The sequence below is a fragment of the Cydia pomonella genome, chromosome 10, assembly GCF_033807575.1.
Source record: "Cydia pomonella isolate Wapato2018A chromosome 10, ilCydPomo1, whole genome shotgun sequence".
Classification (NCBI taxonomy): Eukaryota; Metazoa; Arthropoda; class Insecta; order Lepidoptera; family Tortricidae; genus Cydia; species Cydia pomonella.
The window spans coordinates 12,432,880-12,448,305 of NC_084712.1; the positions used below are offsets into that span (position 1 = coordinate 12,432,880).

Sequence of the window (15,426 nt, forward strand, 5' to 3'; positions counted from 1 at the left end):
ATTTTTTAAATACAATTTAAAACCATCAAATTACTATATAACCTAAATTATTCAAAGCCCTTTTCGAACATTTCAGAATACTACACAATAAGTATGCGGCATACGCAACACACACAAATAGCCCGACGGGCAGCGACCCCAATGCCACACGTCCGTAATTAAAAATAAACTTACCGGGCACATGCTTGGCGTAACCCCGTAATGTGGCGACGTGTCATCGCAACTTTATGCATATCGGTTCCCTGCTGTCAATCATCACAAACGCGGACCGGGCACCGTCGGTATCAATGACATTATAAAAGAAATAACATAACTATTTACAGTGTACTGATTGAAATGATAAATAATATTATAACAAATTTTCAAAAGCTCCTAACTCTTATAATAAAAAAATCCTCTCAATGCTGCATTTAAGGCCTCATCATAACTGACTCGTGTCACTTTAACTACCACTAGCAGCAGTAACTAATTATCATATGACTTTACTCATTAGTTATTAATAAGATAATTGAATTAATTGACAGACGCCTTTACGTTTGATAGCTTTTCGTTGGTAAGAATTCCAAGATTGCCTAATTGGTGGCACAGTGGCCATTTGTCATTTGAAATGGGCCACTGCACGCGTTTGTTAACGAAACGCTGGAATTATGGCTACATCTTGCATAATATGTTTTCTACATCGTTTTCCGGCTTTAGCTGACAACATGTTTTGTCTTGACTATCCGCAACATTTGAAACTCGACAGTGGAAAATTAGTTACTAAAATAAATTTGGTCTCATTTTATTCGAATCTACTAGAATACATCCCGTATGTGCAACAAATATTATAAAACAAAAACATTCTAAGTACTTACTTATTTCTGAATTGGTGGGCCAATCAAACCCAAGAAATTTTAACCACGCATTCCTGAGGTCATAAGGATAATTTGCCTCAAAAAATAATGTTTTTATTGCCGAAAAAGAAAATGTTTTTTACGTTTTCTGCACATGATACTTTATTTATTTTTAAAGCTTGGTGAAAAAAAAAATATCATAACAATAAGTAACGTTTTTTTTATGTAGAGATAAAAATTGCTAGTTTACTTTAAACTTTAATATCTGCTGTCAGTAGGTATGTCTAAACCAATCGTGGCAGTGTTACAGCTAACACAAAAATTTTCACAAAAATTTACATTATCTCTAAAACAAGACCGATTTCAGGCAACTTTGTAGGACATTTTAGTCTCTTAATGCAGTAAACAATACATCTTTAAAATTTTGCGGGCTTAATTGGCCCATGGTGCATATACTGAATGAACAATTTTTTATAAGTAGTGATAGTACCAATAGCGGTAAGGCATAAAGCTCCCAAATGAAATTGGAGACAATGGTTCGAATCCCGGTTCATACTAAATGAATACGAAATGAAAACGAAATTTGTCATATTTGCCTTTTCATCAAAACGTGAAAAATCACCAAATAGTTAACCAATGGATTAGGGTTATTTTATCGTTTAAACATTCCTTAAATAATGTTCAGTGCAACCATAACCTCAATACGGTATATGGCTAAAATACAAGAAAACTTTAACATAGACCCCTTTCTTATTGAGCTATTTACAATTCAATACCTAACAAACAAGTTCCGCAATATCCAAGAAATATAATAGAAAAATTCAATTCACACTTACGTTTGGTATGTAAATGGCGAAGAGGAATGGGCATGAATAGAGGACAACGAGGACGGAAGAAGGAAGCCACATATAGGATGACTTCATTGTTGAATAATACATCGTGGTAAAATTTTGTTATAAGTAACAAAATAAAGTATAAGTAAGTAAGTAAGTAGTATAGTAATAAGTGTATTAAGATACATCGTGGTAATATTTTTAAAACGTGACCAATGTCACTGTCGCTGTCATAAGTATTTTTATGTTTCTCGCATGATTTTTGCAATAAAATAGTGAAACAATGACGAACACATTGTTTTGTTTACTGTTATATATTTGTAAGATTATAATAATAAATATTATATAAGCTTTATTTAAAATAAAATCCCTATTTAAGAGCTAAAAAATAAAAACCCGTCAATAACTAGAGTCGTACCAAGCTAATTCTGCATGGCATTTGCAATTACACAATGTGAAATGTATGTAAAATAGTGAATTGTTCGTCATTGTTTTGTTTACTGTTAACTTTGGATCATTTATTTGTTTCTTATTTTTTTATTGACAGTCTTGTTATCTTTTGGTGAAGTAGGTAGGTAGCTGACGAAGCTTACGGTTTTTTGTAAATCCAAACCTATATGTCATCACAAGATAAGTAATGGTAGTATCGTACAGACCGACCGAAGTTTGACAGTGATTCAGGGAAGACTCATGCTGTCGCTTTCTTATGTATGGTACTATCCCTTTCGGCTATTTAGGGTTGTCAAAATTCAAGTCATTATCTTATGTGGTCATGCCCGCAAAGGGACGTCAAGTTGAGTCAACCCTAATAATTAGACAGCCGGGGATACCAATGATACCTGTAGGTAAATTAAATTAAAAATTGAATGCGCTCATTATTGACCATCTCTTAGTGGACACCTACTTGTGCACAAGATTATATCAAGAGTAATTTTTACAGCACGTAGAAGCAATTAGTAAACTTTATATTGCTAACCTAAATTTAGTATACACGGTTGTTTTTAAAGTCTGTTAATTTCAAGGGTCCATTCCTTAGTTTAAATTAAGTAACTTTCCCAAATAAGCCGGTATTCTAATCAACTCCGTTTAGAAATAATCAATGATTTATTTAGATTTATACTTGCCTGAGACATTGCCTTACACATTGATTAGGGTTTAGTATGAGTTTATACGTTTGCTACTAAACGCAAGTACTATCTCGGACGATCGATATTCGAAACGTCATTGATATTTCATAGTTTTCATTTGTTTGGTGGAATTAAATACAATATCCGTGTTACAACAATGCAATTAATTACATTATACGAATAAAAAAAAAAAATAACTATGCCATTCAGTTTCCTAAATGTACTTATACCCCGAAGTTAACGGAGTAAAAAAGAAACACCGTATATAATCTGCCTAAAGTGAATAATATATGGACTTACCGTCACCACCCTCTATATGAACCCATTTACTCGTGCACACGGCCGTGATCCATAGGAATGTGCACAGCCCGACGAGTACCGTGCAAGCGAAGAGAATCCGCCGCTCGATGATAAGGGCCTGCATGAGGGGCCGCCGCTCGGCGCCGACCGACGACGCCGTGGACATCTTATCGGTCTCCATATTGATCTGGAATAGAAGAAAATATGTCATTCAACTATCGTCAGTCATAATAAGTTATAGTTATAACAGTTTGATACGGAAAATTCGCGAAGTCATTTCTAAATATTTATATGAAGATGATGATATATCGAAGATGTACCAATTGGTTGCACGCGCTTACAGACTTTATCAATTAGCCAGGAAATATGTTTTTTTTTTTCAACTAAGTACCACAAAAAATACTGGAACTAAAAGATTATCATAAAAATGAATCGTACCCGTTTAAAAAAAATCGCGTCTAACAGATCTAGAATGACGCTTACGTTATAAAATAATTGAAGTGTGTAAAAGGAAAGCTATTCGTATTTGCTGTACGTATATGAACATTTCATGAGTGCGAAAGAGGCAGATAACAAATGAGAAAATGTGAACATTTTCGAGCTACACAGCGGCAGCTTGATTGTACCTAAACGTAAGGTAAGCGGACTGGAAAATATGAAAACTGTATTCACGGGATATGGTGGGCAATCACCCAATTGTAATCAGAATAACAAGAGCTAATAATTTACGTAATCACGTGTTATTTCTGAATTCAATAAATACACAAAGTCTTTATTAAATTACCATCCATTACAGTTTTGATGTCTACCGTTCTCCAATTCTCCCTCAATTGCTCAAAAGTTAACTGGAAGGCCTCCCTGAAAGGGGTAAGTTCATTTTTAGTCCAATGATGTGTGTTTTTTCCTGTTTTATGTTTCTTTTTCTACAAGGTGTTTTACTACTATTACTACATTCAAAATTATAATAATATTATATTCGACTATTTGTATGTCTTTCCATATCTCGGGACCACGAGTCCTCAGGGAGGCGGGCGTGGGGCCGAAGCCAACATCGCACAGGCCCTTTTACACAAGTTTGATCTCTTGTAGAATGCCTCCTGGAACCCATACACGGGTAAAGCAATAGACCCGTGAACCGGTCTAACCAGGCATTGGAGCTATTGTAACAAAGATGGAGAGAGTTCAAGGCTATGGATGAAGATTGGCTGGAGTTTAAGATTGGGCTATTGTGCCATAACAATGCTAACACACGTTTATATTATATTCGGTTATTATATTATTATTAAATTAATTTACACTATAAAACTATATTATAGTATTTTTGGGGAATGACCAAGTACATGATAAATAAATATTATTTTGTTTTGACTTGTCTTAATCAAGAATTTTAAAGGTTATCAGGACCATCGGCTTCATAGACAGGGTCACTACCCACTAGGCCATTATGATCTTATATACGTAGGTACAAGCATCGGCTCGCCTACTGATGTGCCAAAGGAAACTTTCCAAAATTGCGAAATTTTCCACATTGGAAAGTTCCGGAAACTTCTTATGGAAAGTTTCCGAAACATAAAATGGAAATTTCCAAGAACTTTTCCTATTTTTTGAAACTTTCCGCAACTTGCACATCTGTAGGCTCGCCCCACGCACCGCGCTTCTAATGAAGTTGATTTTTCAGTTGCAGTAATTGACATTTAAAAGTCATTAAAAAGGTACAGCTGAAACCTTACTCCTAAACTAGCACACCATTACACCGACCTTCAATGACACCATCATACCTATCGTACTTCATATGACACCATCATCCGATTTTAGTCGCAAATTTGATATTTTACAGGTTATACATTTTAGATCTGTGGCGTCTGACAATCAACTTCTGCTTGTAGATTTTGAACGAAGAACGTCATTTTAAGTTAGCAAAGTAACCAATATATTTCAAGTTAACACATTTTGCAACTGCGAAATAAAACCGCTAAACGTCATAACATTCCTCAAATAATCCTTTAATCCCATAAATATAGACAGGGCTATAAACTAGGCAACCAATATTCTCTTCGTAGAGCCATGGAAAAGGGAACGTCACAGACTTAAGAACACCTACCACAAAAGATACGCCACGAAGTTTAGTTGGGGGCGTTTATGTTTAGTGTATTTTTTTAAATATTTGCACAAAAACGGAAGTTATGCACATGATCTTTTCTCTTCGGCGTAATGATTAATGACTTGGCGTCTCTCTCTAGATATGCCCGATGTCTCCTTTATGCTGATGACCTAAAGCTTGTTTATGGCCTGCAGCAATTGTCTGACTCTGAATCGCTCCAAGATGATATTAACCGAATCTATGAATGGAGTATCACGAATAAGCTGCTTTTTCACCCTGAGAAGTGTTCCGTGATGTCCTTTAGCCGTGCTCGTAGTCCTTTATCTGTCAATTACCGGCTTGGAACTAAATCAATAAAACGCGTTGACACTATGAAAGACCTGGGTGTCACATTTGACTCAAATCTTAATTTTCATGGCCACATAAGAACCCTTGCTACCGACTGCTATCGGAGATTGGGATTCGTAATCCGCAATGCTCGTGAATTTGATAACCCCTTTGTCATTAAGCTTGTTTACACCGCCCTAGTTAGGAGCAAACTGGAGGCAGCGTCTATAGTGTGGAACCCCCACGAGGTCACTTATGCCCTGCTTCTAGAGAAAATTCAAAAGGCGTTTTTGCGATTCTTATATAAAAAAACCTATTATAACCCTTCCTTTACCCAACAAAATTTCTGCTTGGCACCGTGGGCTTTAACTCCTTGGAAGTGAGGCGTAATTATGCTCTCGTGACCGCGGCGTGCCGAATAATACGTGGGGATTCGGACTGTCCACAGCTGGTCTCGCAACTTTTACGCCTTCTAGTGCCCCCTCTGTTTCAATCAAAGACGAATTTTAGGCCACGTAAGCGCGACTTACTGGCAGTTCCTAAAGCGCGCACTGTGGCGTACAGGAACTCACCATTAGTTCGCGCCTTACAATACCTAAACGCACTTGTCAAATCAGCTCCTGACTGTGATGTTTTTGCCAGTAGTTGGAAGATACTATGTGACGAATGTAAGAGGTTATGTGAGGCGATGGATGATCACGCGTCTTCGGTTAGTATTTAAGTTTATTTGTTATTGTATAACACAACTTTACGTTAACGTTTTTGGATAGTAATTATATTGTATGCATTCCACAGTGCCTTAGTGTCTCACTGTAATACTGTGTAATCTGTTTGAATAAAAAAATAAAAAAATAAAATAAAAATGATACTTGTGTTATGACTTGATATGGCAAATCATGGGTAAATCACAACTCGTCGCAAACTAATTAGAGTGCCCAATAGCATACAAAAAGATATGAGGTATAAGGGGTTTCTGACACGTCGCGTACAGTACTATTAACAATTCGTATTTGCTGTAATATTTATCTGTGGCAGATATCGTCCCGTCCTTCAGGATTGAGAACATTTCACGCAATTGGTCCCGAGTAAGTCCCTGAGGATTAACGCGTCTTATGGGCTTCATAGACGCCGGGGCTTTGGAAACGTTCCCTACCACGCAGTATTTTCGTATTATGCCATTAAGGGAAATAGGGAAAGAAAATAATAACGATTATGATTATCAGTCTTAGTTGATAAACAAATATGCGGTCAAGGTCGTTTTCATTCAAATGGGGGACTATAAAATGCAACCATCATCTTAAATCTGTTTCGAAACACTTTCACAAAATCGATTGAATATGAATATGAATACGTAGGTCTTGTCCCTGGGAAAACGCACATTTTTGAGTTTTTATCGGTCTCCCTGATATTTAGTATTAAATACCCATAATGCTACTACATGACTAATACTGAATTATAGGAAATCGCTCCAGTTAATGTTCCTATCTTCTTTATTTTGTGACTTTGGTTAAGCAGAATGCCAGTTCTAGCGACAATCTCCACATAGTATAACAGGTCAATTCGAGTTTTAGTTATTAGATCTCTTTCCACAACTAGCACGTTCTCGGCAAAAACGAGCGAGATGTCCGCTTGTTCTTACTACCATTAATACTGTAGGGTTAACGCCTAGTGTATCTATGTCGGTTACCTTATAAGGCGGTGTGTTTTACATGAATATGTATATGAAACACGTGAAATTTTCTTGCAGTAATTGAATGTCGCCCTGGCCAAGCAAGCAGGAACTTAAATCTGCCAAATGTTCTCAATTAATCTTGAGCATTGCGAGAGTTTCAAGGCACAAGGGTTAAACAAAATTTGCTACCAAGTGAAATACACAATTTTTCAACTCACCAACCCTAGGAAAATAATAACTGTAAAAAATTATAAACCATTTGAAACACTATTAAATTAAACATTTAAGAAAAAAAAAAAATATTTTGGGTACAAGCTTTTATCGATGACTGTACTTTTCTTTCCACAGGTAACTAATACTCATTCAGACAATTTTATAAACCCGAAACACAATTAGGTTTCGTTGTTTTATCACAGAGTTCCTAAGGGCACCTCCTGTCTTCATCGTTAGATCAGCTCTATGGTACCATAATATTGCATTGTCACCCAACTTTCATTTATGTTTGCAAATTTTTAGCTTAATCGGAAATCGGGAAGTGGCTTAAATTTAGCTTCCAAGATTTGACCCACACTAACGAACTAACTAACTTACATACTTGTTAAATACAAGGGCAACTCAAACCATAGCTTATAACTAGAAATAATTAAAAGTGGAATAAACTCACAAAAGACACTAAATTTTTCCGTTTTTAATTTATTTCTAAGCTTAATAGCATTGTGCCCAGACGTTTCTGTTGGTAACAAAATTGACTATTAATACGAAAGTGGAGGACCCGCGCGAAATCGCTTTTTCATACAAACGGAGTACTTATTTTCCTCCCTGGATATTAAAAAAATAAAAAAATAGAATAAAAAACATTAACATTAAAATATTAACATGATTGAAAATATTTTGACAAAATTTGTTGTATATCAACCACAACTATTCCCCTGCGTTTTTTTTTTCGAAGTTTTAGTTATTATTAGAGTTAGGAGCACTAAACTTAAAAATTTTACAAAATCTGTTTTTCGCTCCTAATTTTTACAATAATCAAAAATTTAAAATATTAAAATGTTACCACGGCTAATATGCATCAAATTGTGTAAAAAAAACCATAATGTCAATATCCAGAGAAGAAAGTACGTCGTCCCCGTTTTTTATGGAGAAACGGCTGTCCCCTTTCCTGTTAATCATTAAAAATCATTTTTTACTCGTAAAAGACAATTTCACTAGCGATAGTGATACCAGGCCCTAGCATGTGCGTATTACGAATCTATTGAAAAATAGAAAATATTGAATAATATTATAATCCCTGTTTTGATACAAGATAGTGTGGTATCAACGTTTTTTCTGTAAGCAAGTCAAGCACAAATACTGCCACTATACTATTATTTAAATTATCTAGAGTAGCAGTATTTGTGCTTGAATAGAATAATAAATTATAAATACTTGTAAATTTAAGTGATGAAAACCCTACCTAATTACTAATTACTGAAATGCATTGTATAATTGCGCATCGCAATATTGATCGCGTGTCATTAGTCTGATGCCAACATTGCATGCATACTCGTAATTTATTTACAACAATTTATCCCTGTTCATAACTTGGTAAAGTACGAGTGTGGTTTATTTTAATGTAATCTGTTATTATTATTTAATTCATTCGTAGCTCAAGTTGTTATTCTAATTTTTATTCTATAAAATTGTACTTACTACTTTAAATTGGCTTGATATATTTAACGAAAAAAAATTGAATGATCCATAGATACAAAACTCACGGATTCGCTTCAACACCTAAGTTAGAAGCACTAAAATCAATTTTTATTGGTGGATACTCCTTAGTAAACTTTCAAACTACAACAGCCATACAGCTAACTACAATACCTACAATGACCCCACGTAACCTCTACACGTACTTAACCTTTACATGTCTTTATTGTATTGTGTATTTCGTCTATGCTATAGCTGACGCTTCGTGTGGTATATACTGTAATGAGCCTTTGTATGTGTGCGAAAATTATTTACTGTTGGTTTCCCCTGTGACTAAATAAATCTAAAATAATCACGACTCAATTCGTAAATAGTTATTAGTTATTTATAAATATTACATTTAGATTTAACGCGCTATATCTTTTGAATTTAACGGAGTTTTATGAGTCTATATATTTTTCACGACTCAGTTAAATTACGTCATTATGTGACTGTAGGTTGTTATTTGATTTTTTTATTTCCGAGGTTCAAATAATAAAGTGTTACGTTTTAGTTTACCAAATGATTTGTTTTATGAACCGCCCTACATGAATTATTGTTTTACGACTATTTTATAGAGCAATAATTTTCTGCAAAGAATGCTTCGTATAAATTTATCTACATCCAAACCGCAGCCAAATAACACTAGACCCTACTCATAGTGTTGTGTTCCTGCCGGTGAGTAAGGTTGCCAGAGCTCAATGAGGGGAGGGAGGGTTGTTAGGGTCGGCAACGCGCATGTAACTACTCTGGTGTTGCAGGCGTACATAGGCTACGGAGACTGCTCACCATCAGGCGGGCCGTATGCTTGTTTGCCACCGATGTAATATAAACAAAAAACGTATCTACATCTGAAATTCTGCTAGTTAAATGTCAATACCACTTTGAAATATTTCTCACCTTGACGTGTTTCTGTTTGGCCTTGTATTTGGCTGAAGGATATTTAGCGATAAATTTCCTTCAGATTCAGAAATAAAATGACGCTTAAGAATGAAAGTAACACTTCTTTTCTAAATGAAAGCAACAATGCTTAGTTAAATCATTTGCGCCAAAACAATATAACCAATAAAATGAACCAATATTACGCAGCTAAACTATCGATATTAAGTGGAGCCTTGCCAGTTTCACTTGGCTCAGTGTGCTCGAGAGTCCATTGTTGCTTTTACTTTAGGAAACAAGTAAATTAAATGCTTTTGAAATGGACTTCTCACTAGTTTTCATTTGATTTTCACTACCACAGTTCTGACGAATTCAACGACACTTCATACGCCAAAAACCGTCCACCCGCCGAGCCAAAGGAATGGACATCATCTCCTTCACACGCAGTCGGATAAATATTAAAAGGCTGTCAACACCCAATGTCCTTGCAATTGATGTTACTTAAACAGTTTTTTAAGAAAGACTATTTGTTTTAGTCAAGTAAGAAAAATATATGTTCATATTAATTATATTTCAAAGACGTACGTGGTTGTACTCGAAACATGATTGAACGAAATTGGCTCGATAGAAAATAATTGCAAAGATTGGTCTTAAAATCACAATTAAACGGTTTTATGTCTTTATTGTTTTGACTTATGGGTCTGCAATTAAAATCACAATTTCAAAACATTTATATCTAAACCGCTATTAAGTAAAATATTACACTAATAATCCACTTTTTTTATTTAAATATTTTTCTTATTATTCCCTTGCCCAGGCCCAGTAACATGCGACAGTGCTATCTCATTTACTCCGATACAAATAGACAGTGTGCGCGCTTTAGGTATTGACAGCCTCTTAAGTCCTTATTTTTCTAGCAAATAATAAATACTAATGAAAAACCGCAACCATGATACGAACCTAAACCTAATGAGAACGAAGTTTTACTGATCTCGACGAGTTCGGTATTAAATAAGTTTTGTCGCGACAGGATATTACAACATTTACGTCCGACTCTTCTGGCTTCATCGCCTCGCCAAAATAAGTATTAGTATTGAAGAGGTGATTGAAGTACGGTTCCAATAATATACAACCGATTTGTAAGACCGAAGTGATTCCATAAGAGCTTCGTCAACAAAGTTTTGTACGGAGCTCTAAAAAATATCCCAAATAAATAACCTACACACAGGTCGCGCAAGTAGTTAGTTAACCAATTCACCTATAGATCCCGCTGTCCACAATTATGCTTAGTATACTTATGGTCAAAACTGTCAAAAGCCTTTCGTGTTTATTGTTAGATGAGATAATTGAATGTTGGTTCGGAACCCTCGGTCCGCGAGTTCGGACTCGCACTTGACCGGTTTATTTTTTAAATTATTACATTATGTTTCATTCGTAAACTGATTGAATTGATTGTAAGTGTTAGTTCTAAAAACTCGCGGCAAATCACAACATTCCCAACGCGAAGAGTAAAAATTTAATTGTTTCATAATATTTATGAACATTCCCATTATGAGTGTGAGAGTAGAATGCAAATATTAATATCAAATCAATATCATAATTATCTAATCTAAACGCTTGTACAATGATGCTTTTGTAAAATGCCACGGTAACTGGGAAGATTAAATGGTGGTTAAATGTCAGTAATTATATTATGCTAAATTCCTAGCACCTATTGAGGCCGACCGTAGTAAGTAGGTACATTAATGGGGCAATTACCTACATTAGGTCGGTCTCCGCATGCATACCTAAGGTTACCAATCAACCGACATACCGACCACATTCATTAGTGGTCGTACCACGAGTTGATACTTTACTAACGTTAGTGACTGCGTAAACTCGATCGCAGTCCATCTCACTCGCATTGATGTATTGATGTGATAGAGAGGGAATGCGATCGAATTCACGCAGTCACTAAGTCAAATGCCAACTCGAGGTAGCCGTGTTGTAGGAGAACTAAGTGACAACATACGGCTGAATCGATTGGAGAAAATATACAAAAACACTAGATTAATATTATGAAACAGGACTTCATTACAAGCCATCTAAAATCTCATCTCCGAAGTTAGCCGATAAGTTGATAAGGTTGTTAATTAGCCAAGACGAGGCGTAAGGCGCCGGGGCGCCGGCGACGGGCGGGCCAGGCGACGCCACCAAGTATTTGTTTACTGACTTATCCTCTAATAGCCCCGCTTACTTGTCGCCGAGATTTTAACACCGTCTTTAAGTCCCGTGGAATACTTTTACTCTCAGAAGTAACGCTTTGGGTTGTTCTGAAGTGGGGATATTCAGAATAAAAAGCGGCCAAGTGCGAGTCGGACTAGCCCATGAAGGGTTCCGTACCATTTATGACGTATTAAAAAAACTACTTACTAGATCTGGTTCAAACCAATTTTCGTTGGAAGTTTGCATGGTAATGTATATCATATATTTTTTTTAGATTTTTCATTCCGTTATTTTAGAAGTTACAGGGGGGGGGACACTTTTTTTCACTTTGGAAGTGTCTCTCGCGCAAACTATTCAGTTTAGAAAAAAATGATATTAGAAACCTAAATATCATTTTTGAAGACCTATCCATAGATACCCCACACGTATGGGTCTGATGAAAAAAATTTTTTTTTTCAATTTTATGACGTATTAAAAAAAAACTACTTACTAGATCTTGCTCAAACCAATTTTCGGTGGAAGTTTGCATGGCAATGTATATCATATATTTTTTTTAGATCTTTCATTCTGTTATTTTAGAAGTTAAGGGGGGGGGGACACACATTTTTCCACTTTGGAAGTGTCTCTCGCGCAAACTATTCAGTTTAGAAAAAAATGATATTAGAAACCTAAATATCATTTTTGAAGACCTATCCATAGATACCCCACACGTATGGGTCTGATGAAAAAAATTTTTTTTTTCAATTTTATGACGTATTAAAAAAAAACTACTTACTAGATCTTGCTCAAACCAATTTTCGGTGGAAGTTTGCATGGCAATGTATATCATATATTTTTTTTAGATCTTTCATTCTGTTATTTTAGAAGTTAAGGGGGGGGGGACACACATTTTTCCACTTTGGAAGTGTCTCTCGCGCAAACTATTCAGTTTAGAAAAAAATGATATTAGAAACCTCAATATCATTTTTAAAGACCTATCCATAGATACCCCACACGTACGGGTTTATGAAAAAAGATTTTTTGAGTTTCAGTTCTAAGTATGGGGAACCCCCAAAATTTATTGTTATTTTTCTATTTTTGTGTAAACATCTTAATGCGGTTCATAGAATACATCTACTTACCAAGTTTGAACAGTATAGCTCTTATAGTTTCGGAAAAAAGTGGCTGTGACATAATCGGACAGACAGACGGACATGACGAATCTATAAGGGTTCCGTTTTTTGCCATTTGGCTACGGAACCCTAAAAAGCGTCTTCTTATTACACTAAATACTCGCAGATATTTTTATATCCGACGTTTTCAAATCCTGTAGAAAAAACGCATTGCATGTTTTAAAATTAAGTTTCTACATTGCAAATTTGTTTTTTTTTTTAAGTTATATCCGTACCTATAGACTTTTTGAAATGGCTTCATTTTATAAAATTTTACATTTTTACAAATTTATGCAGAGTTACTTTGGCCGGCTCAAGTTTAGTAGTTATTAGCAATTTATAAAATTATCACGCTTCCTAAGTTATCCAAATGCACCTTAGCACTTTATTTAATAGTGTCACTTTTAGCTTTCAAATGAATCTAACTTCATCTAAATTCGCAACTTCACTGATTAATTCACAATTCTCTAACCTCACATTATTCAAAGCCTCTAATTATGTCTTGACACGTCTGATGCCAAAAAAATTACTGCGGAACGGTAAAACAATAACTCATCAAATTTTTTATTCTGTGAATTGCTAGAACATGTTACGAATTTACGAAACAAAACAGAAAAGACTAGAAACGTTTTTCTTAAAATAACGCCCCATTCATCTATTATGTCAAGACCACACGCTAGCTTTCAGAAACCGAATATGCGAAGCTGAAAACGAGTAATTGTTTGACATTAAGTGTAAGGTCTGAGTGGACGCTTGAAGCGAAGCGTTCGGCGGGGCGTGCAGCGTGGCGTCGGACTCACAAGTGATTTGAGCAGGGTGCACTAAAGCCGTTTATATACGTTAGCATTTGTTTAATATGCACGCCGGACGCTCCGCCCCGCTGCACGCCCCACTTCAACAGGCCTTAAACTTAGGGTCCCGTTCCATCCATTGATACCGTATGTGTCGAGCTTTAAAATCGTGAATGGATGAATGCATTTATAAAATGGTCATGCAATTTTACGTCTGGGTGTATATACTATAACATCTGTTGCTCTAGCTGCTGGTACATTTGCTTCGCAACCTTATTTGTGTTATCTAATTTTTTGTCAAAATTTAGTCAGACCAAAGTTAGTGTAGATACTGTAGATAATTTAAAAATGACACTCGTATCACTGGTAATATTGTTTTAGAGTGTTAAGAGGCTGTCAACACCCAATGTCCTTGAAATTGATGTTACTTAAACAGTTTTTTAAGAAAGACTATTTGTTTTAGTCAAGTAAGAAAAATATATGTTCATATTAATTATATTTCAAAGACCTTGGTTGTACTCGATACATGATTGAACGAAATCGGCTCGATAGAAAATAATTGCAAGGATTGGTCTTAAAATAACAATTAAACGGTTCTATGTCTTTATTGTTTTGACTTATGGGTCTGCAATTAAAATCACAATTTCAAAACATTTATATCTAAACCGCTAATGAGTAAAATATTACACTAATAATCCACTCTTTTTTATTTAAATAATTTTCTTATTATTCCCTTGCCCAGGCCTAGTAACATGCGACAGTGCTATCTCATTTACTCCGATACAAAGAGACAGTGTGCGCGCTTTAGGTATTGACGGCCTCTTAACTTAGGTTGTCATATGAATGTTAAATTTTTACAACCAATAAATATATCACATTTATGTGTTACTTTTTTTTAATACGTAAATATTGGTAGGAACCTAAAAATAGTTATATGACTGTTGCCGTCTCTTAATCATATCTAATAATAAATTACTCGCGGAATGTTTCTTTTAGACTACATGTCTAAAATAAAATCTGACGTTCATTGTATTCGTGATTGAAGTAGTAACTTGTTGAAGTGACACTAACATATTATTAGGTGTTAAATGTGAATGAATGTATCATTTTTTTGTGAAACTGCTTAAGAAAATTAATTTAATCCGTATAATGTCAGAATGTTTTGATAATGAGCAAGTATAGAGTGCGGGAATGTTAAATATTAGCCCAAAAATATGTAAAATATTGTAAAAACAGAGACTAGTTTAATATTTGTAAGCTTATATAGAGCTCTCTACCTATTTTAATAAGGCCTTTTTAGGCCTGCACTCGGATGCAATCAAATACGTTGGTCTGACCAGATCCGATCCGCTTTTGACTCCACAGTTCACATGGCTCTCCATACCGCGAGAGACAGAAACAGATGGAGAAAGATCATAAGAGACAAAATAATACAAAAGGGAGGTCACGACCCTCCATATTGAGGAATAAGACGCAAGC

The 15,426-nt window shown here is 35.3% G+C and overlaps 1 protein-coding gene and 1 long non-coding RNA gene across 2 annotated transcripts in view; both read right to left on the bottom strand.

The window, feature by feature from the left end:
• The window catches only part of LOC133522141 (uncharacterized), a 596,248-nt gene that overhangs the window by 149,913 nt on the left and 430,909 nt on the right, over positions 1–15,426 (bottom strand). The gene's annotated exons all lie outside the window — the stretch shown is intronic.
• Positions 1–15,426, bottom strand: part of LOC133522132 (coiled-coil domain-containing protein 96-like) — a 71,341-nt gene that overhangs the window by 49,651 nt on the left and 6,264 nt on the right. The window contains exon 3 of the mRNA XM_061857358.1: positions 3,094–3,280. Within this exon, the coding sequence (XP_061713342.1) occupies positions 3,094–3,274 (181 nt within the window). The 5' untranslated portion in view covers positions 3,275–3,280. The remainder of the gene's footprint in view (positions 1–3,093; positions 3,281–15,426) is intronic.